This window comes from Carassius carassius, chromosome 45 (assembly GCF_963082965.1).
Source record: "Carassius carassius chromosome 45, fCarCar2.1, whole genome shotgun sequence".
In the NCBI taxonomy this organism is placed as follows: Eukaryota; Metazoa; Chordata; class Actinopteri; order Cypriniformes; family Cyprinidae; genus Carassius; species Carassius carassius.
The window spans coordinates 16,674,427-16,702,384 of NC_081799.1; the positions used below are offsets into that span (position 1 = coordinate 16,674,427).

Sequence of the window (27,958 nt, forward strand, 5' to 3'; positions counted from 1 at the left end):
CTTGTCATTTGCACTTACATGCTGTTGCTCTTTTGTTGTTTAGACTCCTATTGTCCTCATTTGTAAGTCAATCTGGATAAAAGCGTCTGCTAAATAACTAAATGTAAATGTAAAAAAGACTATTTAAAATTTTAATAAACATGAAAAAAATTGTTTCAGTAGTTTTTAATGTTAGAAAGTTCATAGTCATTCAAAGAAAAACAAAATAAAATAAAACCTTATTTACAGTGACACCATAAATTCTGTACTCTATACAGCTTATGTACTGTATACATACAGTATTATATATGTATGTACTGTATGTATAACATGTATTTCTAAATCCATTTATCTCAGGGTCATGAAGATGTCAACTGGCTATAACAACAAATGCCCTTTGGTCCATAGTTCTTTGAATATGAATATTCAGCAAAAATTTAGTATAGGGATCAATACTTACTAACTAGTTGCATATTAGCATATCATTAACATATTGGCTGTTTATTAGTACCTATAAAGCACCTATCCTGCATGACCATATTTTACACCCCTAATCCTACCCAATACCTAAACTTAACAACTACCTAACTATTAATAAGCAGTAAATTGGGTGTTTATTGAGGCAAAAGTCATAGTTTGTATTTTGTTAATAGTGAGAATTGGACGTTAAAATAAAGTTTGACTGAATATTCTTAGTCTTTTATCCCAAGTGATCACGGCTTTTTGTGCATAACTCTCACATACTTTCTTACACTTATTCACTTCGCTGTTGCTGATGAACAAAACTCATGAAACCAAGTGAAAACTGGAATGGTGAGAACGCATATGTCCTTTAGCTGCCAGTTTGATTAATAGATCCATTAATACAGAATCAAAAACTGTAAAGTGAAGCCCTGCAACAGCTGCAAAATATTTAGCACAGTGTACAGTGTCATTGAAAAGTCATTCGATCCATCAGTACCATTGATTTTTGAGAAAGTTTTGACCAGATGACTCTGGATCAAGTCTGGGCCAGCTACAGAACCATGTGTGGAAACTAGCATGCCAAGTACATCACATTTTATTTGAAGTTTGGATCGAGGTCTTGTCATCTGCACTATCTTAGACTTTGATATTGTTGAGAAGCAGTAATCTGCATTTTGTTTACTCCATAAATATATTACCATCAGCCTCTGTCAGAGTGATTCTGTAAGATGTTTCTGAGTGCCTGAAAGATGTTATTTCAAGGCTCATTATGCCTCCAAAGGCTGAGGGAGCAAACACACGTCTTCAGAAGCACTGAGCTGTCAATCATAATGAATTACTTATATTGTTTACAGCTGACAATAAGGCTATTGTTTCTGTGGGTGGAACAATCTCACTGGCCTGAAAGTTACAACAGGGATGATTGTACCACTATCAAAATTACACTTTAATGGGGGCCTTCAAAGTTTACTGCTCAAAAGTATGTTGAGACTTTAAAAATAACATGCTTTAAGTGGCAAAACTTCTTTAAGCAAATACTGGTTTTCAGATGGTCAACATTTTATTCAGGAATGTACACTGGTATACAAGTATCAGTTTAGTCAAAGTTTTACAATACCACAGATCTGACTAGACTAATCATGGTTGCATAACTTAAACTGATTACACAATGACGCAGACAGAGCAGACAATTCTAATCTTCAGATGCAAAGCGGTTTGTTAGGAAAGTGTGGATTGGGGTGGAAAAAATACAATCTTATGATGTCACTAAAAATGTCTTCTATATAGTGTGAGGAGACCACGATAATACTGGAGAGGGATCAGTTAGCATTCACATTTATCTCACTTGCTTTTGCATGACAGGGGTAGGAAACCTCGGAACAGAACTTTGAGCCAATTGTCTGCTTTATAAGTAAATAAATAAATACATACATAACTAAACATCCTACACTAGTGACCCACTGAACTGTGACATCAACGGTAACGACAGGGAAATGCATACGATTTGAACCTTTTAAGATCCTTTCTGAAGGAAAAAAATCAATAAATAAATAAATAAAATGTAATTATTACATACTATCTTACATACTATTATTATTATTTACACATACAGTATATAACCCCGTATTAAAGACCTGTTGAATCAAGATCTGGATTTTTTTTTTTTAAGTCAAGCTAGTCCAGAATCGATATTAAGACTTGATTTTTATATGTAAAGCAATGATCCAAGTGTTTTCTTTTCCACAGTTATTTATATAATTTCTTTGGTTACCGTTGATTATGAAATTAAATAACAGCTCAAGGCCTAACTGTGATCAAACAGGGGCTGCCGTTTGATGGCTAGCCAACACATTTTGGCAGTTTGCTAATTAAGTCAAAGCAAACAACCACCTGTGATTAAAAGTATCAAACCGGGTGGCTCCAGTCCTGAGGTATTTACCCCTCTAAGCCACTAGCTGAGTCTATTAATTAGGCAACTTGGAAGGAAGAGGTAATTTATTAAATCATATGACGCAGCACATAAAGAGACCTTTGTGAATGGAGCATAATGACCCTGATAGTAGGACTTTTTTCTACTATCTGCTTTTATTTGTTAGTTTTCTACTTTTGCAATCATTACAGCAATTCTCAAAGAGGTTACTGCAATGAGAGAAACCTTACTTCTTTTCAAATTGAATATTGATCTGTGCATGCGTTTCTGTGTGAATGCGGTGTCACAGAGAAATTTAAGTTCAAATTTCAATTATTGTGACATGCCTTTTTCTTCTTTTTTAAATCTCTTTTAAAATGCTTCAAATGTCCCTGTAGCAAAAATCCCGATATTTTGCCTGAGGTAATCTGTAGATAACAACCTAGTTTTTTGTTACCTTCAAAAACACTTGCACATAAACTCAGACAACCATTACAATGACTTTAAAATGTAAAGGATGCAATATGCCCTGACATCACTCCTAAATAAATCCTCCATATAAAAAGTACTTTCCTTTAAATCAAAAGTACAGATAGCAAAAAAAAAAGACATTTAAATTTCCGCCTTTACTTGAAAACCTGTAAATATAAGCTTATCGAAATGCCAAAAGAGCACTCCTTGTCCTCTGATGTGACTCATGGAAGTGAGTAAACGGGGACTGCGTGCTGGCTTGTGCTTGATCCGTTCAGTTTGTCTCCACTGCCATTCTCGATTAGCCTACCTGAAGTGAGTTTCGACATTCCTCTGGGATGTCCCTCGGGTAAAATTCTCCCTCACGCTGCATGCAACCTCTAAAGCATCCCACCTGGCAGGAATCCACTTCTTGCAACTTTGATCACATTTGAAATGCACCATGCTTAAATAAGACTTGCTTACTTCCTAAAATACATCCACCCTCCCCGATATCCCAGTTTAAGTTTAAGCAAATATCGTCTACCCAGCTTGAGCATGCACAAAGCAGATGATAACAGTACCTGGATAGACAAGCAGAGCAATCAGCCACACCGTGAAGATAAAGCAGGCAGGATTGCACATTCTTCAAACTGTTCTCTGGATGCAGCAGCTGGTATTTCTTCCTTTTCCTTTGCTCTTCTGCACAGAAACACAACCACCTGTGTTCTGTTTGCTGTTTCTTTGATCACCGGGTAATTACAGCAGAAAACGGCTTATTTTCACCCTTGGATAGACATGGAGTGGAGTGGAGGCAATTTAAATCCAGCACAAGTTAAAGCAGCAGAGAGACTGAGTTCCCATTGATTATTTTCATAAGCGGAGCGCGCTCAGCGGGCTGGCAGAAGGGAACAGCCCGCCCCCTCAGAGCTCTGATTGGATGAGACTCTTGGCTGTGTTTCTGCAAGGGATGCCTCTCTTTTTCATGATTTGACTTGACCACTAATGCAAAGCTCTGCAAGATGAGAGAATGAGCCGAGCAGCATCTTCAATAAAACTGGCGGCCAGCCTCCTAATATTTGGTCTGTCACCACAAACTGACAGACACATCTAGAATTGCTCTGTTCCCTTATATTACATTGGTTCTATTTAAAGATCATGACTTTCTTATTTGTGTAATTGCCTGCTGTCAACACTGAGTACTGGGTCCATGCCAAGACGCTGAAGTCCCTTCGCTCTGATAGTCATCACTAGTCTGACAAAACTCTCAAGGTGACCTTGGGCTGCTTCTGTAAATCTCTGGCTGCAAAGATTAACAATGTGCATCTCAATGCATCTGAATAAACAAAAACAGATCTAATTATTGTTCAATTATGTTGTGATGTAAAAAATGTCTCCCAGAACCATTTATCATCATTTCAAATGACATCAATCACTATATCTGTCTGAATAAACTCTCTAGACCACCAAAAGATCAACGTCAATGAAAAGCCAATGACATTGTCTAAAATATGCTTTATAATGAGATTTTAATTAGTCTTTTTGTTATTTGTTTTTAAGAATACAAATATGTAAATAATAATAATAATAATAAATAAATAAACAAATAAGACAAATAGGCTTGAGACAAAGTATATTAATATACTAAATATAAGTGTATTACGTTTGACTGCACTAGACATTTTGGTAACACTTTAGTATAGGGGCCAGTTCTCAGTATTAACTAGTTACTTATTAGCATGTCTGTTATTAACATATTGGCTGTTTATTCGTGCTAATAAAGCACATATTCTGCATGACCATATTCTACTTCCTTTATCCTATCCAATACCTAAATTTAACAACTACCTTCCTAACTATTAAGAATCAACCAATTAGGAGTTTGAGGCAAAAGTTGTAGTTGGTAAGAACTGGACATTAAAATTTAAAACTGTATTTTTTTTTTAATTATTTATTTATTTATTTTAAGATTTAACATTTAAAGCTCTGAACATCTCTGCCAGTATTTACAAGACAATACATATTTACAAGATACATACATAAATAAATACATAGATGAATATATTTAAATTATACAGGGGGTTTAATTAGTTAATTGAGATAATTTGTGTTGTATGATAAAAAAAATGCTGTAACTTTATTAAATGGTTTCATTTGTTAAAATTAGTTAACTATAGTACATTAGTTTACATGAACTAACAATGGAAAACAAATGTAAAGCATTTATTAATCTTATTTAATGATTTTACTAATACATTACAAAAATTAAAAGTTTCTGTAAACATTATTTTAAGGACCTGAACTAACATGAACTAACAATGAACGGTTAGCCAGTTTTTAGAATGATAAATACTATAACAAATTAATTGGTGCTTAGTTAATTTTAGTTATGAACTAACGTTAACTAATAGAACCTTATTTTTAATGCATAGCTTTAAAAAAAACATTCAGCATTGTAAATTGTTTAAATATCGTTATTTTTTGCATACAAACATATTGTGAAAGATACTATACAGTAACTTAAAAATGCAGGTAGCACTTTAAGTAAATAATTTAAGTCACAGAGGTTCAGCTGACGAAACAAGCTGGGACCTCCTGCTTTAAAGCAGCAGCCAAAATGAGAGAGGGGGAAATGCAATCAGGACTTCAAACTTGTGTTCCCATGAGAGCCCAGCAGCTCTTTTATGTGACACAAACACGTGGACTATCCACAGTGGCACAGCTCTGACAACTCAAAAAGAGTTTTGTGTTTAGATCGCAGTCCAGGATATAACTCAATCACACCGTCTTCATACACAAATATTTGATGTACTTTTTAGCCATGTGGGGCTAGATTATATAAGACACACTGGCACAGATCCAGATGAGTGAGTTTGTCATAAAACTTCTGAAAAAGACTGCAGCAACAACTATAATTTCAAATATAGCAAATATTGAGTTTATTGATGACAAAATTTTTGCTGAATTGTTATCATCTGCCTTCTGCAATTACATTTAAGTGGAAGCACTTTAAATTAACAACTAACCTCACTTGAAACCACTTTGAAAAACAACCTCGGTGCACGTTACTATGAATTGCAAATATGGTAATCAATCAAGTACCATGGTATTGCACCATAGTACTTCCACAGTACATTTTGTTAAAGACCTTACCTCACAAACAACCTTGATTTACTGTATTCTAAGCTGGCATATCTAACAGGACAAGATTATTTAATTACAAATAGTTTGTTGTTGTGCCTCAGGGTTCATGGTTTGTCAGTGGAAAATCTGCATCACTTATGCCTTTAGACTCCTATGCTCACTTCCACCCTGCTCTGCTCAAGTGTGATTTCACTTCCAGAGAATGTTGTGAATTCTCTGAATATTAATTGCCCTGGCATGCTATGAATTAAAAATGAGAAAAAGCAGAGGGTTTAATCGAAATGTTACCCGAGCTCTTAACAAGTCTGAATTGCACTGCAAGTACTATTAACCAAACACTAAATCAAATCCGGCAAGGTCACCCTATTGCACATTTTTAATGGTGCAACTGTCTGGCTAATTCAAAATCTGCCCTACCTGTGCAGTGTCCCGAAGAAGCTAACTGCAATAGTGCATTCGCAAGCCACCCCATGACAATAACTCACTCTGGAAATATGGTCCATATTTCATACTGTAAATAGCTTATCAAATTGATGTACATCAAAATGTGATGCCAACAAACCTTTCCATTCTTTAAGGGAAGAGTGTATTTCCGTGAGTAACAGCACCAAGCAAACTTCGCAGATAAACTAGATAGTAATTTCACAGTGTCCCATTTGCGGTCCTGATATGAATCATAATTGATGTTCGTGCTACTAACATTTGACAAGGACATATTCTTTGAGGGTTTTAGACAAGCCTTTTTGAATGATTAATACTGCTCAATAATCAGAATACTGATGACACATAATTAGGCTTATGATTGATTTATTTGAGATAACAATACAATTATGAACTAACTTGCCCTTCAAATAACTTAAAGTAACCAAAGTAATCCACAGTAGACCGAAAATGTCCCTAAATTCTTCTAATAATTCTTAACATAATAATAAGTGAATTAATTAGAAATCAATTAGAAATTTCATGGTTCTTTTGGGGCCCTGAGAAGTTCATCCTTACATTTGGACTACTGACACATTCCCCCAGTCATGAAATAATTGATCTAACTGAACCTGACACTTAAACTAGGGATGTGCACGGATAGTCGACCATTCGAATATTCGTTCTGCTCTAATTATTCGATAAATAAAAATGATATTCGAATTTCGCAAAAAAAAAAAAAAAAAAAGTTCACAATAAAACCTAATTTGGTCACTTTCTGTGATTCTCCACGGCATATTTGAAGGTGTATGCAAGCAAAAAATAATTAATGAATGATTAAGGGGCCATTCACATATCGCGCCTAATAAGGCGTGGAAAAGGCTATGCGCGCCGCTTTCTCCTCCTTTCCAAAGCGCTCGGGCAGAAGAGCTCCTGAGGCGACGCGTTCTCTCCATGAAGACGGAAATTTCAGCAAAGGATAAATGGATTTGCAGCACAAAAAAATCGCTTTCAGTAGCTCTGCTACTAAATTTATTTCAAAATGGCAATCCATATACAGCTATGATCAGCTGTTCCTTCATCTTGGCTGAGCTTTCAACGTTGTTACAGGAAAGGATGAAGCTGAATGTTTAGTTCTTGTCACATGACCTGCGGTGCGCTTGTAGCATTCTGAAAGTTGAGATGTTTTTAACTCGATGCTGTGCGGACGCGCCTGGAAAAAAACGGGACCGCGTCGCACCGCGTGCGCATCGCGACCGCGTCGCTTCCATTATGAGATTATTACGCGCCTACATTGGAAATAACGAACTTGAGCATGCAAAAGACGCGATATGTGAACGCCCCCTAAAAGAACTGCGGTCTTCTACAGTACTTCAAATATGCTGTGGAGAATCACAGAAAGTGATCCAAGAACATTGTTGCAGCATCTCTCAAGCAACGAATAAACACCGCTAACTTGGAGAATGCAGTGAAAACTCCTCTTCTCGCGTCTGCCCTAGACCCTCGGCACAAACATCTCAGGTTTCTCGATGAAAACATGAGAGAAGTAAGAAAAAAAATCTTTTTTGAACATTATCAGAACATTTTCCTTGATGCGAGTGGTGCGGATGCAGTCGCCACGATGAAGCGGATGCAATGCCCACTCGTCGGAAAAGGCTGAGCCAGTTCTCCAGCGATGATTACAGAGAGTCCAGCCGATACGAGTGGGAACAGTTCTTGCTGGAGCCATGTATTCCACCAGATGAGGATCCCATTCAGTGGTAAACGAAAACACTAAGCGCTTCACAAAACTGATTCGCTTAGCAGACCCTTATTTGTGAGTCCCGCCAACGTCTGTGTCGTCAGAGCGCGTTTTCTCCACGGCCGGCCTTATTGTTAACAGACTAAGGAGCCGACTTTCCCCCAATCATGTTTACATGCCCGTATTTCTAACGCATTCTCATCCCAAGGCGTCATATAATGACACTCTTGACATTTCGTCAACATCCTACGCATATGGCACCCTCTAGCGTCAATATGAGACACAGATTATGGGTTAAGGTTAGGGTTAGGGTTAGGGTTAGACCGCTAGGAGGCTTTTAATCTGTACTTTTGTTTGTTTGCACACATTGTTAAAGGTTTTCAGCTACAAAACACGATGTGTAATGTTCAAGCTTATTGTAAGCTTGTTCAAAATGACGAAAACAAATGTTGCTGAAAAATAACGTCTGACTCATTAAACTTAATTTAAATAAACGAATATTCGAATATTCGTTTTTTTGTGAGCTCAAATATTCGAATGTGAAATTTGTTGAAAACGCCCATCCCTAACTTAAACCCTCGAGTAACCCCAAATATTTTAATAATATCCCAGACATGAAAGCCTAAAGAGTGAAGATCTCAGTTAAAAGTGTTTGATCTTTGAAATCCTTTGAAAGTCTACTACCAAAAGATGCTGCATTCAATAGATTTCTGCCATCTCAGTCAAAACACTGGCGTATCAAAGAGGAGATCACTTGTTGTTGTTTAATAAATGCCACACCCATTACAGACATCTGTGGGATGAGAAAGGTTTGATTTAAAAATAAACTCTGTGTTGACCAAACACACACACAGCGGTTTACCTGCTGTGACCTTGGCTATATGACACTTGTGTCCATAATCCAGCAGCTGTTTTATTTTAACAGATATCAAATACTCTGATAACATGACTCCACCCTCACTGGAGTAACGTACTAGACTCTAAAATAAGCAACTGCATATTTTCCAGTTTACAGGACATTTTGTGTCACAAATACTAATAAATGTAAATCATTTGAAGCTATAAACCAAAGTCAAACAGAACTAGTTTGAACAAAGGTTTGTGAGTTCCCAACATGCATCAGAAATAAAATGCAGCATGAATAAATTATGCAGGTACTTTTATAGGTTTGGTTCACTGTTTGCTGACTTTTTGTTTTGTCTTTATTTTTAGCTGTTGTTGACGTAACCATTTCTTTGTGTGTCAAATGTTAAGGTCTACATGCAACCTTCTAAAAATAAATCCCAGATATCTTTACTTTGTGACTTCATCATTATGAATAAAAGCATCATCAAAACTACAAACAGTAATGTTTTGCATCGTATGCAATCGTGAAATCATGGAGTTACATTACAGCTGTTTAATTTACATTGAAAAATAATTTATCTTTTTTTTTTAATTCACACAATCTAATTAATAGTAAAATTTCATTAGATTGAATTGATTATTTGAATTTAAAATAATTGTTCTATTAATTCAACTGTATAAATCTTTCAAAAAAGGCTTAATTTTTTTAAGTGTACAGTTTGTTGCAGTTTTTCTGTATGTAGGAGATAAAAGGATTAAAATAAATATTTCTAGTAAATAAAAAGGTTACTGTGGAGTCATCTATAAATCAAACTTTTTAATTATATGTGAATTTGTTTACATATTCTTATTTAGAAGTTAGTCATCTAAATAAATGCAAACTGGAACCAGCATTTTTCAATTTGGCTAGAGCAAGAAAGACAATATTACCGCTTCCATGAAGTTCCGTACTGGGAACTCAAGCGTATAACACAATGTGTATTACATTGTGAGTTAGTTGGTGAACTAGGGTTAGTCATGCTGTGCATCTTGTGCTTAAGTTAATAGCCACAAATTGACCAGCATCCGTCAAAGCAAAGCAGCATTGCATTTGTATATTTGTGTGCATCTGAGAATATGTGGACATGGCTCCGTGCAGAAGCTCTTCGAGCTGACTTCAGGGCTGTGCGTTTGATCTATCCTCAACAGTGTTTTTTTTTAAGGGTATGGGATACTTGTATTTTGTAGAGTTTATAAACTTGGCAAATAAATTTCAATTCAGTTCAATCTACTATGGGGCTATTAACTCTACACTCCAGCAGTAACACAGATGGCACCAGCCTCTCCAACCTGATTATGATAAGAACATGCATACAAAAAGAGACTGACAGAATGACCAGCACAAACTGACTCTAATAATTGGAACAAAAGTTAAAGAAATAATTCAATCAACAAATGACATATTGTTAACATTTACAGCCCATTCACACCAAAGACAATAGCTATAACAATCATCATAAAGATATAGTTTTAAAAATCTATTTAAATTTAAAAGAATAGAGTCCATAAATAAATAAATAAATAGTGTACAGTATATGATGCATGTGCAGTATTTCCAAGTCTTTTGAACCCATAGCTTTGAAAAAATAAAAATAAAAAAATAAGAAAAAAATCACAAAACTACTGTATGACTACTGTATGAAAAAAGTGAAATACAAGAAAGAAAGAAAGAAAGAAAGAATGAAAGAAAGAAAGAAAGAATTAATGAACATTTATTTTAAATAAATACAGTTTCTTTTTTGGGCTTGACAGATGTGTTCAGTACATGTGTAAAGATCTTTGAAATGTTAACTTTAAGTTCTGATCAACTATTCCATTAAAATAAAATCGAAAGCCTCATGCTTTTACATATCCAGTACACATTTGTATAATTAAAAAATAAATAAAAATACATAATTTTGGAAATAATGATCCATCTGGCATGTTAATAGTGAAATAGTAAAATGCTCAAATAACAGGTTCAGTTGTCGTCAGAATGATTAAGATTTAGCATCTGAATTGAAAATCCTTGTCTGGAGTTACACAAACAGTCTCATCAAGGTTGAATTTAAGGCAAGCTCTGGGTCTGCCTTTATTTCCTCTTTCCTGCAGCCTCTACCTGCTGCTTATGCTGCCAGTTTGTCATCTGAATGCCCGGGCATTAGCAAAAGTGGCCTAAATTAATTTGGCAAGAGGAAGAGGCAGATGGAACATGTAATTGTAAAGGCACAGTTTTGGCAGCCTAATAAGACATCTTAGAAGAATTAATATTTTCCCATGGTTAATAAATCCTTTTTTTTCACATTCTTCCCCTCCTTGATTCATTTCAAAACAGTTATCTCATCTTAACAGTGCAAAACAAGCATTGTGAAACCTTAGTCATACAGTGCACATGATAATGGCAATTGTTTGAATATAAATTTTAAAGTATGTTAACAATAAGTTGTCACTCTAAATCCCTAACATAGATTAAAGTATTGTCAGCTGTCAGTAATCCTTCTACACAACGTGAACTATTCACTTTATTTAAATAAATCATTCAGACATGGAAATAATTTTAGTGTTGACTGCTTGGATGCCACCAATACCAAAATGAATCCACATGGGGAGACAGAATGAAAAAGACGAACCTTATAGAAAGTAGAAAAACATCATCCCAGGATCGTAAAACATCATCTTATTTACAGAAAAAGTAACTTGTGTACTTGAACCCGGTTGTTTGAAATGACGTAGCCTGACATGTTACTTATGTTTAAATGCTTTTATGTGGTGGTTGCAGTGACAGTGTGTGATTCCTTCCTTAAGGGTTCACACTGATGGTGGAGTCAAATAATTTACATTTTCCGCTCTGGATTTCTTTACAACTCTCATTTACATTTATGCTTACAGGAAACGATTTTTTTTCTAAAGCGATTTATAAAGAATAGAGGAGCTGAGGTGTTAACCTCCAAAAATGAAAAACAAAATAAAATAAATGAAATAAAGTAATAGCTTTGTGTGAAGAACACTTCAATTCGATAATGTGAGCAGATTGTTAAAGAAATAGTTCACCCCAAAATGAAAATGTAATCACCCTCAGGCAAACAAAGATGTAAATTGGTTTGTTTCTTCATTAGAACAGTTTTTTAAACATATGTTTTTAGCAGCTGTTTGGACTGTGATTCTGATGGCACCCATTCACTACTGAGAATCCACTAATGAGCAAGTTATGTAATGTTAAATTTCTCCACATCTGTTCAGATAAAGAAACAAACTCATCTACATCTTGGAAAGCCTGAGCATATTTTAATTTTAGGTGAATTCACTCTAATTTGGAAACTCACTGGTTCACCCAATAGGTATTTGTTCAGTGTCTGTCATAATCTGAATTTTGCTTAAAGGGATAGTTCACCCAAAAATAAGAATTCTGTCATTAATTACTCACCCTGATGTCATTCAAAACCTGTAAGACCTTCGTTCATCTTCGGAACACAAAGCAAGATATTTTTCATGAAATCAGAGTTTTCTGCCCCTGCAGACAGCGATGCAACTGACATGTTCAAGGCCCAGACAACAAAGACAAAGATAAAATAGTCCATGAAACATCAGTGGTTCAACCGTTATCTTTTGAAGGTACAAGAATACTTTTTGTGAGCAAAGTATGACTTTATTCAACTATTTCTTCTCATCTGTTTCAGTTGATGCGCATTCACAAGAGAACCACAAGTGCGTGGTAAGGAAGGAAGAGAAGAAATTATTGAATAAAAGTCATTATTTTTGTTTTCTTCACACACAAAAATGATTCTCGTAGCTTCATAAAATTAAGGTTGAAACACTAATTTTACATGGACAATTTTATCAATCTTAATCGTTTTTGTACCTTGTTTTGGTATTTTGTAATTTTTAGGGCTTGAAAAACTGTTTTTGCATTAAAAGAAATGAAATACATAAGAATAATCAAAATTTGTGGATGAAAAAAAAAATAGGAAAAAAATTAGGGGTGAATAATTTAACTCGAAGACAAAGTAATCAAATATCCACATGATAGCCAAATAATTTACCTAATCCAAGATTTTCAGAAGGATTAAAGAAGAAAATTATAAAAATGAGCACTAGCAAATAAAAAAGCCAAATACTATGATCTGTGTCCTTGTGGAAAATAAAAGCCAGCTCTTGAAACTGCGCTTGATTCAGCCACTCCATCGTATACATCAGTAATCAGTCTCTGCAAATCCAAAGCATTGTGGGTGTAAACTGAGGGGGTGGTGAGAGAAAATTGGGGGGGGGGGGGGGGGGGTAGAGTGTCGGGGCGGTAGACATTGCTCAGGGAGTTAACATATTCAGCTTTTGGGCTGTAGGGAGGGAATATTTCAACGCTGCAAACCTCTGTGAGCAAAACTAAAATAAATAAATAATACTTTTGCAAGAATTTAAAAGAGTCTACAATATGCTCACAGGGTACTAGAATAATGCTCAGGTTAGACTGCCACAGCACACGGTTAAAGTCATCTAGAATCAATATGCATTTTCTGAATCTGTGCTGTAAAGAGGCATCATGTGGCAAAGCAGAGAGTGAATCTGGTGACTGTATCTTTGTGTATCAAACACATAATCATACAACAACAACACACAACAATTCAACAAGGCAATTCAAACACAAATGACACAAATGATCAAACACAAACACAAATTATCTTTAAGATACAGTAGATAGCTGTTAAAGGAATACTCCAGCACAAAATGAAAATTTTGACATTAATCACGACCCCCATGCCATTCCAAACCTGTAAAAGCTTTGTTCGTCTTCAGAACACAATTTAAAATATTTTGGATGAAAACCGGGAGGCTTGTGACTTGTCATTGACTGACCAGTAAAATACACTGTCAAGGTCCAGAAAGGTATGAAAGGCATCGTCAGAATATAAAGATATCGTCCATCTGCCATCAGTGGTTGAACCGTAACGTTATGAAGCAACGAGAATACTTTTTGTATGCAAAGAAAACAAAAATAACAACTTTATTCAACAATTTGTCTCCTCTGTGTCTCTCCGCATCACCATAGTGCCATTTTGGAGAATATCTGCTGAACGCAAGCACATATGCTCTTCTGTGTCAGGCATGCTGCACGGATGTGCTGTTTTCATTCAAACCAAAGCGTAAATACACATAGAAAATGTATCCCTGTGTTGCAGCTGACACAGAAAAGTGTAAGCTCGGCAATGCGGAGAGACAAAATGACAAAATTTTGGGGAGGAGTAACCCTTTAATATCTAATATTACAGTAACTCATATTGTCAAGAAGGAATAAAATAGTAAGTCTGGAATGGCATGCTTACTACATTATATACTTTGTGATATACAAGGAAAAAAACTAAATAACAGCATGAGGGGAAAAGGGCAGCGTGTGGGCAGCAGAATGGGAAAAAACTAAAGATTTTGAGATTAGCATTTTTGGAATGGCGTTTCATGTGCAAGATGCTGCAAAACATGTAAAATATGTCCATAAAATGCATGTTTATATATAAAACAATGGAAAAACAGCTAAATGAAATGCTAAAACCTTTAAAGACCTATTGCTGCATGTTTGATATTTCATGTTCACATTATGGTTTCAGCTGAAAGCTAAAACCTTTTATTTAATTTACAGGGTTTTTTTTCACATTTTACATTCAATTAAACATTTTATACTAGTTGTAACGAATTAAAACCTTTATAATCATCGGGAAGAAGGAGGCGGGAACCGGCAGACAATCAATTCAAACTTTAATAATAAAATAAAGACAAAACAGCTTGTCAGCCCCTCACAGACGACTGATGCGCACAAATAAAAAGCAAACACAAACTAAAGCCCAGGCCTGGTCCTCTCTCGTCCTTCACTGTCGTCGCTCCAGTTTTATATCCTTCCATCTCCTCCGTGGGATTCAAGACCGGTGGGTCAAGCTCATCTCCAATCACTCCACCGGCCTTGCTCTGTTCCCACGTCTCTCGGCCCCGCTCCACTCGTCACACTAGTATACTCTTAGTCATTTTGAACTGAAATTGTTTTTACGTTTTAAGTTGACCTCTAAAACTACAGTTGTCAATATAATGTTTCATTTTTTTTTGTTTGTACATTGATTCTAAGCTTATAGGATGTGTTTAAGACAAATCTTGAATCGTTTTTTTTTTGCCATACAAAAATATATATACAAAATATATATATATACAAAAGCCAAGTACTGGACCTCCAACGATCTGTGTCCTTGTGGGAAATAAAAGTAAGCTTTTGTGCTTGATTCAGCCACTTTATATTATACACCACAGAAAATAATTAGGGCTGCAACTAACGATTATTTTGATAATCGATTAATCTGTCGATTATTTTTACGATTAATCGATTAATCGGTTTATGTACTTATATTTTAGTTTTTTCCATTTTTCCCCCCCAAGTAAATTATTAATAAATGGTCTTTATCCTTCAGCATAGATTTTTAAGAGATTTTAACCATTTTGCACTGTCATATCCTAATCAAAAATATACCTGGAGTTGTTTTATTGTGTTAGTAATCCTTTGTCGAACTCTTCTGCAATCAGAACACTGACCCATACTCTAGCAAATTTCACAAGGAGATTTAAAATAATGTTTTCACCATGGCAGTCCTTAGAGCTCCTAAAGTAGTTTAACATCCCGAACGAAGCTTATTAAGGAATCTTTCAGAACATATTTTCACGAAGAATAAGGATAAAACAGAATAAAATTGCAGTGCATTGTATTTTATTATTTACTGGGAAACAGCTTTATAGCTTTTGCTGTGAAATTGTAAACAATCCTTCGAATAAAGTGCCAGTGGCATGAAACCTGAATGGAACTCACAATTTAAAGTAAAATCCATCAGAAGGTTGTCCAGAAAAAAAAAATTGGACAGTCACACACAAAAAACCTGCTGTGTGAAAAAGAGCAGTGAATACTTAGAAAAAAAGTGCATTTCAAATATCTTTAAACATTTACCTCTCTCATTCAGTCATAATTAGGCTGCACGACTGAATTTTGAACTGGAAAACTACAAACTGATCACAGAACATGTTTGTAAAGCTTTAAATGTTAACTGTTAAAAAGCAATGTTATCAGCTTTTACGACTAAACATTTGCAAACAACATTGTACTGGAGAATCTGCACAAATAAAAGTCTTAGGGGCCGTTCACATATCGTGCCTAAAAACGCGTGGAAAACGCTAGGCGCACCGCTTTCTCCTTCTTTCCAAAGCGCTCGCGCAGAAGCGCCCCTGAGGCGTCTGCCTTTGCTAAGCAACCATGACGTGCTCTCTCCTTGAAGACGCGGAAATTTCAGCAAAGGATAAATGGATTTGCAGCTCAAAAAATCGCTTGCAGTAGCTCTGCTACTAAATTTATTTCAAAATGGAAATCCATATACAACTATGATCAGCTGTTCCTTTCATCTTGACTGAGCTTTTAACGTTGTTACGGGAAAGGATGAAGCTGATTGGTTAGTTCTTGTCACATGACCCGCGATGCGCTTGCAGCATTCTGAAAAGTTGAGATGTTTTTAACTCGATGCGATGCGGTGTTGGAAATAACGAACTTGAGCGCGCAAAAGACGCGATATGTGAACGTCCCCTTAAACAGTTCAGTAGTGCAGAGTTTACAGGTTACTCTTCTTTTTTGAAGGCTCAAAGTAAAGTACTCCCAGTCTCCCACATCCCGCTAAATGCTGCAGAGACGCTGTTCGGGAAGCACGTGACATAAAACGAGGCCAGCTATTGGCTATTCGCTACTTCTCCTGCTGTACTGGCTGAGTAAAACCTCCGGTGGCTCATTACTGCCACACTTTGGTCACCGCAGATTTGAAATATGCACGAAATGAGCCACTTACGTCCAATAAAAGTTATTTAGCAACGAATCGATGACTAAATTAGTTGACAACTATTTTAATAATCGATTTTTATCGATTAAATCGATTCGTTGTTTCAGCTCTAAAAATAATTTTTAAATAAACTAATAAAAATAACAAAAGCACATACCAAAAAACTAAAATCTAGTTCAGAATATTAACAAATAAATCTATAAATATAAAACGTTTTCTCAGTATTATGCACTGGAAACTTGGACCCCTTGAGATGAATGTGACTATGTAAAAAGATTTCAGTTCATGAAATATGTAGTCAGCTGAGTGTGGCATGTGTGTGTGTTACGATTTAGCAGAACAAACAGAGACACGACCACCACTGTGGCTCCCACCTCTCTGGGGGGGCCGATTGGCTGCCTTAAGCCATCTGAGCATCCAAACCCCCAGCCTATCATTTCATCATCATCATCTCTCATCACTCTACCGATCCCTCACTTCACCCCCTTCCCTCGCCAAGCCTGTACCATCATTTCTCAGTGTCTGTCTCACCCTCAATCTCTCTGCCCCTTTTTGATTACTGACATGTGATGTCTCATCCAGCTTAGAGATTTTTCTGCCGAGCCGCCACTCGAGTGTCGTTTGACGCGCACACACACACACTCATCACACACAGCCCTCAGCTGTGGCACAAGGCATCTGCTATCTCAGACAGTCATGCCGTGTTAATGTAAGCACAGAGCGTCTCGTTCATAAGAAATGCCCAAAACTGTTGAGAAAAGGCTTGTTGTACTTCCAGCATCATTCTCATCCCTACACTTCTTCAAAAACATTACCTAATATTCTAAATTTATGCATTATTTGTTCACAGACATGCTCAGAATAAGATAAATGTTATAACTTCTAAATGTCAACACAGATATGAGATGGTATCACAGGAAATGGGTGTTCTTATGCTTGACGTGAATGATGACTCGAGTAGCCAGCTTTATTGTTTTTTCAAAACTGTGACAATAGCAATATGATAAAAGAAGATTATTTGTAAATCAATTTTAACTAGTGCTGTCAAATGATTAATTGTGTTTAATCGCATCCAAAATAAAAATCCCTTATCTGTCGGACATTACGAGTTATGTCGTGATAATATCAGGTATGTCAGATAAGGGACCATCTCGGTTATGTACGTAACCCTCGTTCCGGAGACGTTATGTCCCCATGCAACAACCTCGAACCATCTCTGGTTGCCAGGGACACAATCTCAGCTCTTCATTGTAAATCCTGAATGAGTGGATGCACCTGTCACCTATTTATATCTGTATGCATGGGGAGTGGCTCAGCTATACAAAATCCACTAGCCAAAATTCATTGACGATTTCTCTTCAAGTATGTCGTATTGGGGCTCTCAAGTAAACAACCTTTCTCATCACAACATAAGGTCTCCGTTCTCTCCATCAGGGATAAGGGCTATATATGCAACCAAGACATTTTTCTTTACATGATATATGTGTGTGTGTACTGTGTCTATTTATTGGTAGTTATAGGTATGTATATATACCTATACTCGCATAATGCATATATTTTGGAAGTATTAACATGCATTTACATTTATATTCTTATATTTTATATTATATAAAATATATTTAATATATAAACACACATTTTTTCTTAAATATATACATGCATGTGTTTGTATTTATATATATTTATATATATATATATATATATATTTTTTATATATATATATATATATATATATATATATATATATATATATAATGTACATAAGTATATACAGCACACCATATAATTATGTAAACAAAAACTTTTATTTTGGATGCAATTAATTCCGATGAATCATTTGACAGAACAAATTTTAACAATACACAATATTTTAAATAATTATAATGAATTAAAACAAGGAAAATATCTCCAGTGGTCTTTAACCTTGTGGGAAATAAGCGTCAGCTCATGAAACTGTGCTCTTTAAAATAAAGTTTCCTTATTGGCATCAGTGGTTCCACAAAGAACCTTTAACATCCATGGCTCCTTTACATCACACTAAATGTTCTTAACATAAAGAAAAAAAAAGGCTATTTTAAGCTTCGTTCACTGAAGATGGTTCTTTACTCTTAGAAATAAATGAAAAAAAAAATGTTTGGTTCCTCAAAGATCCTTTCAGTGAGCAGTTCTTATTATTTTCCTTGTGTGAAGAACATTTTATTAATCAAAAGACCCTTTTACCACAATAAAGAACCTTTCATCCAAAGGAATGGTTTTATGGATTTTAAAAGTTCTTCATGGAACCATTGCTGCCGATAAATAACTTTTATTTTTAAGAGTATTTTTAACTACTGAGTCTTTATAAACACTTTTATTAGCATGTCTAAAAGAATTTAGCATCTTTTGCATGACTCCCTGAGCTTTCAGATACCTAGTAGCAGTCAAAGCTTTATTTTCGGCACTGATTTAAAGAAAATAAAACCTATCCAAAATCTGTGTCTGTGATCTATACAGTACGCCTTACAGTAATGAGACTTTTGATTGTCTCCGTTCAGAACACTCCTTCAATACTCCCAAAATAACCAAGCTTGTTTTTCCATTTCTTCATTCGTGCTGATCTAAGAAGAATGGGCAGACTTGATGCAGAATGACAGAAATAGTTTTAGGGTCTGGACAAGAGCACATATTTGTCTCTTTAATTCAGAAAGCCGACTTTGAGTTGAATGGAGATGGGGAATAGTATTCACAAACACTTGCTGTTATACTTCAGACTATCTTAGACTACCCTGTTCCGTTTTTCCCTCTTTTCATTTTGTGACAGCATTTCACTCTCACTTCTTTTTCAGTAAGTAGATACAGTAGTGTCACCATGTCATCAGTGAGTGAAACTATTAGCAATAGCCTTCAGCTGAATGATGCTTTAATTTGTTTGTGCATAGAAACAGCTCAGAGTACTACAGTATGATCTTAAAATATAGCATATTATATTTACTGCCATAGTAAGAGCTAATTAAGGAGAGCTAATCAGAAATGTTAGCAGAACTGGTGACCATACAATCAAAAGAGCAGAAACAAAATCATGTTCGCTAGTTAAGGTCAAGTCTACACAAACTAAAAATAGAGGAAAGCTGGTCGTGGGTTAAAAGTTTAGCTGCAAACAACGTGTTTACCAAGATGAACAGATTTAGGATCCTTGCTGGGTTTTGAACTTAAGGTGGACCTTCTGCTGTCTCAAGATATTAGATCAAAACTTAAGACCCATCCAATGTGAAGGTCAAGGCTAAATTCCACAATCTCCCGCATAATTTACCAGAAAAACAAGACTTATTGCCATGGAGCAACAAAATCGTTGGGCAGACCTATTCAGGGATTTTCAGAGTGCATGAAATTTCAGCACAATAGTTTTAAGATGCAAAATCAATCAAATAGGCTAATAGTTTAATTACAACGCTTATAATTACAGAAAAAACCCAACTTCAGCAAGAAAATTTCCTAATGATTTGTAATGAACATTGAGTCTAACAAAATCAAACCACTGTGCCTCCCAAACCTTTGGAAATATATTACATCGTTTGAAAATAACTTTTTAAACTTGTTATAGGTATTTGAAGGTTCTGTGGAAGGAGCTGACAGAGAGACAGATGAGGCCTTCGAATCGAGCTGTAATGACATTTTCTGCTTGCTTGGTTTGCTCCCTGTTGGCAAGAGTTCATTATGCCCACACGGTGGGGAAGCTGTCATCCAATTTAGAAGAACATCCCAAGTAGAACAATTATTTTATAAGAACATGCGAAAAAGATTATCAAGTTTAACAAATCAAGCTGTGGATATGTAATCGTCCCAAATAATATTATAGACAAGAACATTTGGCTATGCCAAAGTGATCCTGTATGTCAGACAGGTACACAATTTGTTGTCTAGATGGAAACTTGTAACTTCAAGTTGTGTATTGTATCTGTCTGCACAGTCAAACCACTTTTGAGAAGTTTAATTCAAACCTCTTCATTTTTAATTGTCAGAAGGGTGCTTTTTAAAGGGTGCAATTGCCTCAAAGCATTTTTAGCAAAAACGTGTGTTTTATAGCAAGAACTCGGTGCAACTATGAAAGCTGTGCACTGCAAGAAACAAAGATTTAAGAGTTTCAGCTCAGAGGAATCACAGCTTGTTATTTTTCAAGGTAAAAATGAGTTGAGATGTAAACTAAAGAATTATGAATCCCGCAGGGATCATAAAACATAAACAACTGATTAAGATTTTTTTTGTTTTGTTTTTTACTCTGCAAAAGATATGTGATCATTTAACCTGAATTAACATGCCTGTCTTCAAGAGTTTGTGCATTTAAAAGTCAGTGAGCTTCAACTCTGCAAGCTAACATAAAAAAATAAAATAAAAAAATAGGTCACCATTTCATTAACGCTGGCACATGATTGGCAGACTGATTAGCACTTGTGTTCAAGGACATATAACAAATGAAAGTAGAAAAACAAATGTTGAAATAATAACGGTAACACTGATAATGGCATTACTTCTGATTAATAAGGCACAAACATGAAAACATGAAGCTGCTGTGTCAGTGAAAGGTCGGCGAAACAATCAACTTCCATTTTCCAGGACCAACAAAACACCCAAACACAAAATGCTATTACTGCAAGATATCATCTACTGTCATTCTCTTGAGAAATCTCACCTAATTTTCTGGACATGCGAACAGAAATGAAACAACAGAGAATTTAATTTAGTTGGCTATAGGTTGGTACACACTAACAGAGAGGTTTTATTGGTAGAACTGATGCTTGTCCTCTGGAGAAGAGGAGCTAAAAAACAGGATCTGAAAACAAGAAAATTATTATAAGCTACTGTATGTGTCTGAGCTAAATAAGATGCTCTTTTGCAAAAATGTGGAACATACTGTATATTGATAATTAATTGCCCTTTACAAATCAGAATTTATTTATAGTGCAAAAGTTTTAATTTAATCATATTGGACGATCCAATGAATAACAACTGCATGCTCAAATGTATTATATTGCACAGTAACAGACCATACAATTGTTATTTAACAGTGAAAACAAAAAGTCTTAGGGCCCTATCATACACCCAGCGCAATGCAATGCAAGGCGCAGCACAAGTGTGTTTGCTAGTTTCAGTCCGGCGCCATTCACATTTTCCCATTCACCACCACGTCATTTAATTAGCAAATGCATTTTAGCCCATTTGTGCGCCCATGCTGGTCTAAAAAAGAGGTGTGTTCAGGCGCATTGCTATTTTAAGGAGCTGAAAATAGACTGCGCCATAGACCAACTCAAACCTGGTTTAAAGTCTAAAGTCAATGGCGCAATATTTTTTTGTTATTTAAAGAGCATGTTGTTAGAAAATGCACCTCTGGTCGGGTCCACAGTACTCGTTGACTTTGCTTATTACACACAGGGATGCGCATCACACAAACATGCCAAATATTAAAAACAAAAGGATTACAGTGTAAAAGAATATTATTGTATAGGCTACATAAATACAAAAATGTAATGAAGGATAGATATTGCGTGTATTAGTATTTAGCTACTTATTTGCAATTCAGCCCATTACTACTTATAATGATAAATGAAATTCTACTTCATCCCACGCCTTCTTCATCTAGGGAAACTTTGGTGGATTCCTGCTTGTCCCGTAGATGACAATAACTGTGCGCATGAGCAGATTGGTTTCTTCGCTTGAGAAGCATTCAGCTTTTCCGCCAACAAATTCTGCCATGTAAATAGTGATCCGCCATGGCGCGAGCGCATCTCTTTCTTAAAGGGAATGGGAGATGACACTCTGATTGGTTTATTGAAAGTTACGGCCATATTACTTATTAAGAGAATAGGGACAACCCATTCCAAAAATGCACCCCGACGCACAAACCGTTTTTCCGGCGTTAAAATAGCAAAAGTGGATTTGGACACACCCCGAGTGCAACTGCGCCGTGCGCTTTACACTTTGCGTTTAGATCGTTAAAATAGGGCCCTTAAAGTCTTATAAGCACCTAATCAGTATATTAGAATGATTTATTTTCTGAAGCATCACGTGACACTAAAGCCTGGATTAATAGATTTTGAAAGGTCAGCTTTGCAATTAAAGGAATCAATTATAATTTAAAATGCAATAACATTGAAAACAATTCACTTAATTTGTAATATTTCAGAATTTTTGGAAGAAAAAACATCGCAACCCCAAAAAGACCCAAACTTGATGTGTAATACAATAATGTCATAATAAAAATCAAAGGCCCATTCACCCCAAAAACAATAATTATCCAGATAATAGTGTCCACAACAATGCACAGAATAGTTCTGTCATGCATTGACTTTTTGTCATAAATGCTCAAGCTCATTAAAAAAAGAGTGGATTCTAATTGGCTGTCAATATCATTCATCAGCTTTCAAAAATTGTTCTGAAAGTGAGTCCAACAATACTGTGCCTCTGCTATAGTCACTGTCCTTGAACAGGCATGCTGCATCGCAGATGTACGATTAAGCTAAGGTAAACGTCTAAGTTAACATTACCTTAAACCAACACACTGACAGGTCAGAAACACTCATCAGAAACAATGGTTCTGTTTCCCATTTCTTACACCAACAAAAAATAAATTACTTGGCTAAAGAGCCAAGGACCAATACTGCTATGGTTCCAGTCTGTTGCTGTGTGAAATATCCTGACGCCTAGCATGGCTTGTGTTCAATATTGTTTTTTTTTTTACAGCTGCTGGGTGATTGAGGAAATTCTGTTACGATAACATTCACACCAATAAATTTGCTGAAATGAAGTGGGGCGGGTGGAGGAAAAGCAGTGAGATATAGAGGCATTGGAAATTGTATAGCCATTCCAAGTTGGAAAACAAAATTGCTTTCTTGGGTGTTTTTCTCAGTTTCTGCACAGCTGGCTGATTGGGATTCAGTTTTTTTGTGGCACATTTCCTCTTACATGCATAATTCCCAAAAATAAATTTGCTCAGTTGTGCAGCCCTACAGTTCAGGTCACTATCTGCTCCGACTCTCTCCAGATGAGCTTGGTGACATGCCACACATGCTCAGTGACACCTGAGCACACCCAGCGGCTGTCCAAATCAGCGCTACATCGGATGAATCATGAACATGCTGAGCCATTCGGCTAAAACCCAACGCAAAGATCAACTTTGCAGTGCCATTCATCAGTCTTTTGGTATTGAATATAATCTGTATGAACACTCAAGGATTTTGGGGGGGAGACTGGAGCACTGTGACAAACTCAATTCCTCTGAAGTTTTCTCTGGTTGAAGTATCTGCAAGTCTTAGAGTTAGCGGAAAGAAAAGCTGAAAGCATGATGCGCTTTGATCCCCCTCAATGGTTGCGTTTGCTCAATGGTAGACCAGCACAGAGAAGTGACATTACGCTTTCAGGTTGGACAGATATAATCAACGGTGTCTAACCTACTAATTAAGTGCACAATGGGCAAACCTAAGAGTTTGGTGTGCTTACAATGAATGTCACTTTGAGTAAAGGGGGGCTCAAATCATGTGTTACATGCTACCAAAGTACCAATGAATAGTTAGGACACAAGCTCACACAGGAGACCCACCCATAATCCCAGCACCGCTAATAGATTTTTCACCATGTGTTATGTAGAAAACTCCTGCTGTGAAATATCTAATGTACCATAACTAACTTGCTGTGCCGTTACAGTGCCTTTTTGCCACTGGGGAACATGGCACGCTTTGGTGAATCAAAGGCAATGAAAAGAATGACATTCCAAAAAAGGACCATTTTAAAAAGTCTACAAATGGCCTACTCAAGCAATGTAGTTTATATTAATGCAATGTCACATTAGGTGGCCCTGCCCACACTGAAACCCCATTGGACCAAAATCCTGCTGCTCATGTTTATAACGTAATCATCAAATTAGGATGAAGATATATAGATTGTATAAAGTTGAGAAAGATTGGATAATAAAACAAAAATATCAGGTCTGTCAGACGCTATGAAATGTTTAACACTCAAATATTCAACAACAGTTGTTTAAAACAATGAAATAATACCTTTTTTTTAGGTTTAATGTGAGTTAAAGGATCAGTTCACCCGAGAATGAAAATTCGTCCATCTTCTACTCACCCTTGAAGCATCAGGTGTATGTGATTTCCTTCTTTCAGAATAATCCAATCGAAGTTGTATAAAAAAATTGTCCAATGGGGTAAGCAGGTGTTTGTTGTCAACAGTTCAAAAGAAGAGAAATAAATCTGTAATAAAACGTCCCTCACACGGCTCCGGGGGGTAAATAAAGGCCCGCTGTAGCGAATCCATGCATTTTTGTGAGATAAATATCCACATATCAAATGTAATAAACACTTTTTTTCTCTTCTTCTGCTGACTGTTGGGAACCTAAAGACGTGCAGGCGGATGACGTAGTGCGTCAGGGCTGCGTGGTTAGTGACGAGTGCAGAGAGAGAACAAAACAAAATGCTGGTCACAAATTTGAAGCACAAAATGAGGATTTGTATAGAAAAATGTTGGAGGAACCTGCCAAGAGGAGAATTGTTTTCCTTTGCTAAAGTAAGGAAACGTACTCGGTTACTAAACGTAACCTCGGTTCTCTCTAGAAGAGCGAACGAGTACTGCGTCTTAGCTAAGACACTACGAGAAAAGTCTCTTTTCACGAAATACTGGAGCAAAAAATTATGCTTAATTTTGTATTTTTGTAAAGCGCATTTGCAGCAGTACACAGCCATAGGCGAGACGGCTCGTTCGCTCATTGGCTTGTTCTGCGGCAACTGCACAGCCTATCGAGCGCAGGCTGATGCAACATCAGACCAATAAGGGCACTTCGCGCCCTTCTTGCCACTTCCCGCCGAAACTGGTGTGGCCCAACCTATAAAAGGAGCTCGAAAAGGCTGACTCACCTGATTTATTTCATCGCCGAAGCGAACCAGAGTGAATCGTACGCATGGCAGAGAACGCAGTACTCATTCGCTCTTCTAGAGAGAACCGAGGTTACGTTTAGTAACAGAGTACGTTCTCTTACGAGAGCTCTCTCGTACTGCGTCTTAGCTAAGACGCTACGGGAACCCAATGTAAAACGCTGTGCGCGCAGGGATCACACACCAATAAACCTGAAGCAACGCCCAGGATTTACAGTGCACAGTCACCCGAGGAACTCACAGAGAGTCCAGGACAGGAAGGGGGGAAGCCCTCCATCCCATATCTAGCAGCATCCTTAGATGCGGCAATATGACATCACACAGCCGAGGCAAGGCCTGACCAATGTGGCAATGCGGGTCTTAAGCAATACTGCCCATATAACAGTCGGCAGCGCATAACGCTCACGGACTCAGAGTTTCCTTCAGGGCCCTGATTCGACTATACCGACAGCAGCCTTGCTTGCAAGGCGGGAACCTCCAGGTTATAGAACCTGATAAATGTAGACGGCGAGGCCCATCCTGCCGCCATACATATATCCTGCAAGGAGATCCCAGTAGACCACGCCCACGATGAGGCGACGCCCCTTGTGGAGTGTGCTCTGACGCCCAGCGGGCAATGAAGGCCCCTGGAAGCGTAAGCTAACGCTATAGCGTCAACTATCCATCTGGATAGAGTCGGTCTCGAAACAGCCATTCCCTTGGAACGTCCACCGGACGAGACAAACAGCTGCTCAGTCTGTCGAAAGGCAGCAGAGCGAGACACATAAGCTCTTAAAACCCTGACAGGGCAAAGAAGACTCGAGTCTCTATCCTCTCCTGACACCGGCAGGGCAGAGAGGGCAATAACCTGAGCCCGAAACGGCGTGTTGAGGGATTTCGGCACATAACCGTGCCTAGGTTAGAGTATGACCTTTGAGCCATTAGGCCCAAACTCCAAGCACGACTGGCTCACCGAGAGCGCGTGCAGATCACCCACACGCTTCACTGAAGCGAGAGCCAACAAGAATACTGTCTTGAACGACAGATGCTGAAGGCTAACTGATTGGATAGGCTCAAAAGGGGGACCCTTCATGGCCTCCAAAACCGCCGCGAGGTCCCACATAGGGACTGACAGAGGTCTGGGAGGATTCAGCTTCCTAACTCCTCTAAGAAACCGGATGACCAAATCATTCCTTCCTATTGACTGACCGGGCGCTGTTTCAGAAAACGCTGCGATGGCCGCCACATAAACTTTGAGCGTGGATGGGGCTCTGCCCTTATCCAACAACTCCTGTAGGAAGGAGAGAACCTCCGTCACCTCACAACTAAGGGGTGAACATCCTCGAGCTGTGCACCAGCTGGAGAACACCTGACCACTTCGAGGCATACAGACGTCGTGTCGACGGAGCTCTAGCCTGAGTGACGGTATTTAGCACTCCCACTGCGAGATCAGCGGGTAACCGTTGAGCGCCCACACATGGAGGGACCACAACTCCGGTTGAGGGTGCCAAATCGAACCCCTGGCCTGCGAGAGGAGGTCCCTCCTCAACGGTACTGGCCACGGGGCGACATCTGCTAACTGCATCAAATCTGGGAACCATGGTTGGTTCTTCCAAAGAGGTGCTACAAGCAGTATTGAACATCTCATTTCTCTCACCCGTTCTATCACCTGCGGAATGAGGGAGACGGGAGGGAAAGCTTAAAGCGGGCAGCACGGCCATTTCCATGACAGCGCGCTTTCGTTCTTGGAAAAGAACGCGGGGCAGTGAGCGTTTTCGTGGGACGCGAAGAGGTCCACCTCCGCCCTGCCAAATCTCTCCCACAACAGCCGGACTGTTTGCGGGTGTAGAGACCATTCGCCCGTAGGAACATTGCCTCTTACAGGTTCTTACTCTGTACAGGTTTCGGGACCCGAGACCGCCCTGGCGATTTATGCAGGACACCACAGACATGTTGTCCGAACGGACTAAGACGTGGTGGTCCTTGATTCGGAGACAAAAGCGCATCAGCGCATTCTCCACTGCCAGCATTTCCAGAGAGTTGATATGATAGAGCTTTTCCCGTTATGACCACAGGCCAAAGGACGGTCTGCCCTCGAGCAGCACTCCCCATCCCGAAGTGGAGGCGTCCATCGACACCATCTTCACATTCGGGGAAGTCCCCAGGCTTACACCTGATTGTACACCCACGCTCTGCGCGGCACCCGCGCCTTCAGCCAGAGCTGCAGGGGGCGCATGCGGAGCAGTCCCAGCTGCATAACCGG

At 37.7% G+C, this 27,958-nt stretch overlaps 1 protein-coding gene across 4 annotated transcripts in view; it reads right to left on the reverse strand.

Moving 5' to 3' along the window:
* Window positions 1-27,958, reverse strand: part of LOC132127695 (opioid-binding protein/cell adhesion molecule homolog) — a 197,453-nt gene that overhangs the window by 155,032 nt on the left and 14,463 nt on the right. The window contains exon 1 of one of the 4 annotated variants that reach the window (XM_059539691.1): window positions 3,388-3,656. The exons of the other annotated variants lie outside the window; for them this stretch is intronic. Within the exon in view, the coding sequence (XP_059395674.1) occupies window positions 3,388-3,448 (61 nt within the window). The 5' untranslated portion in view covers window positions 3,449-3,656. Of the gene's footprint in view, window positions 1-3,387; window positions 3,657-27,958 lie in introns of those variants that run through there. 4 annotated transcript variants of the gene reach the window in all.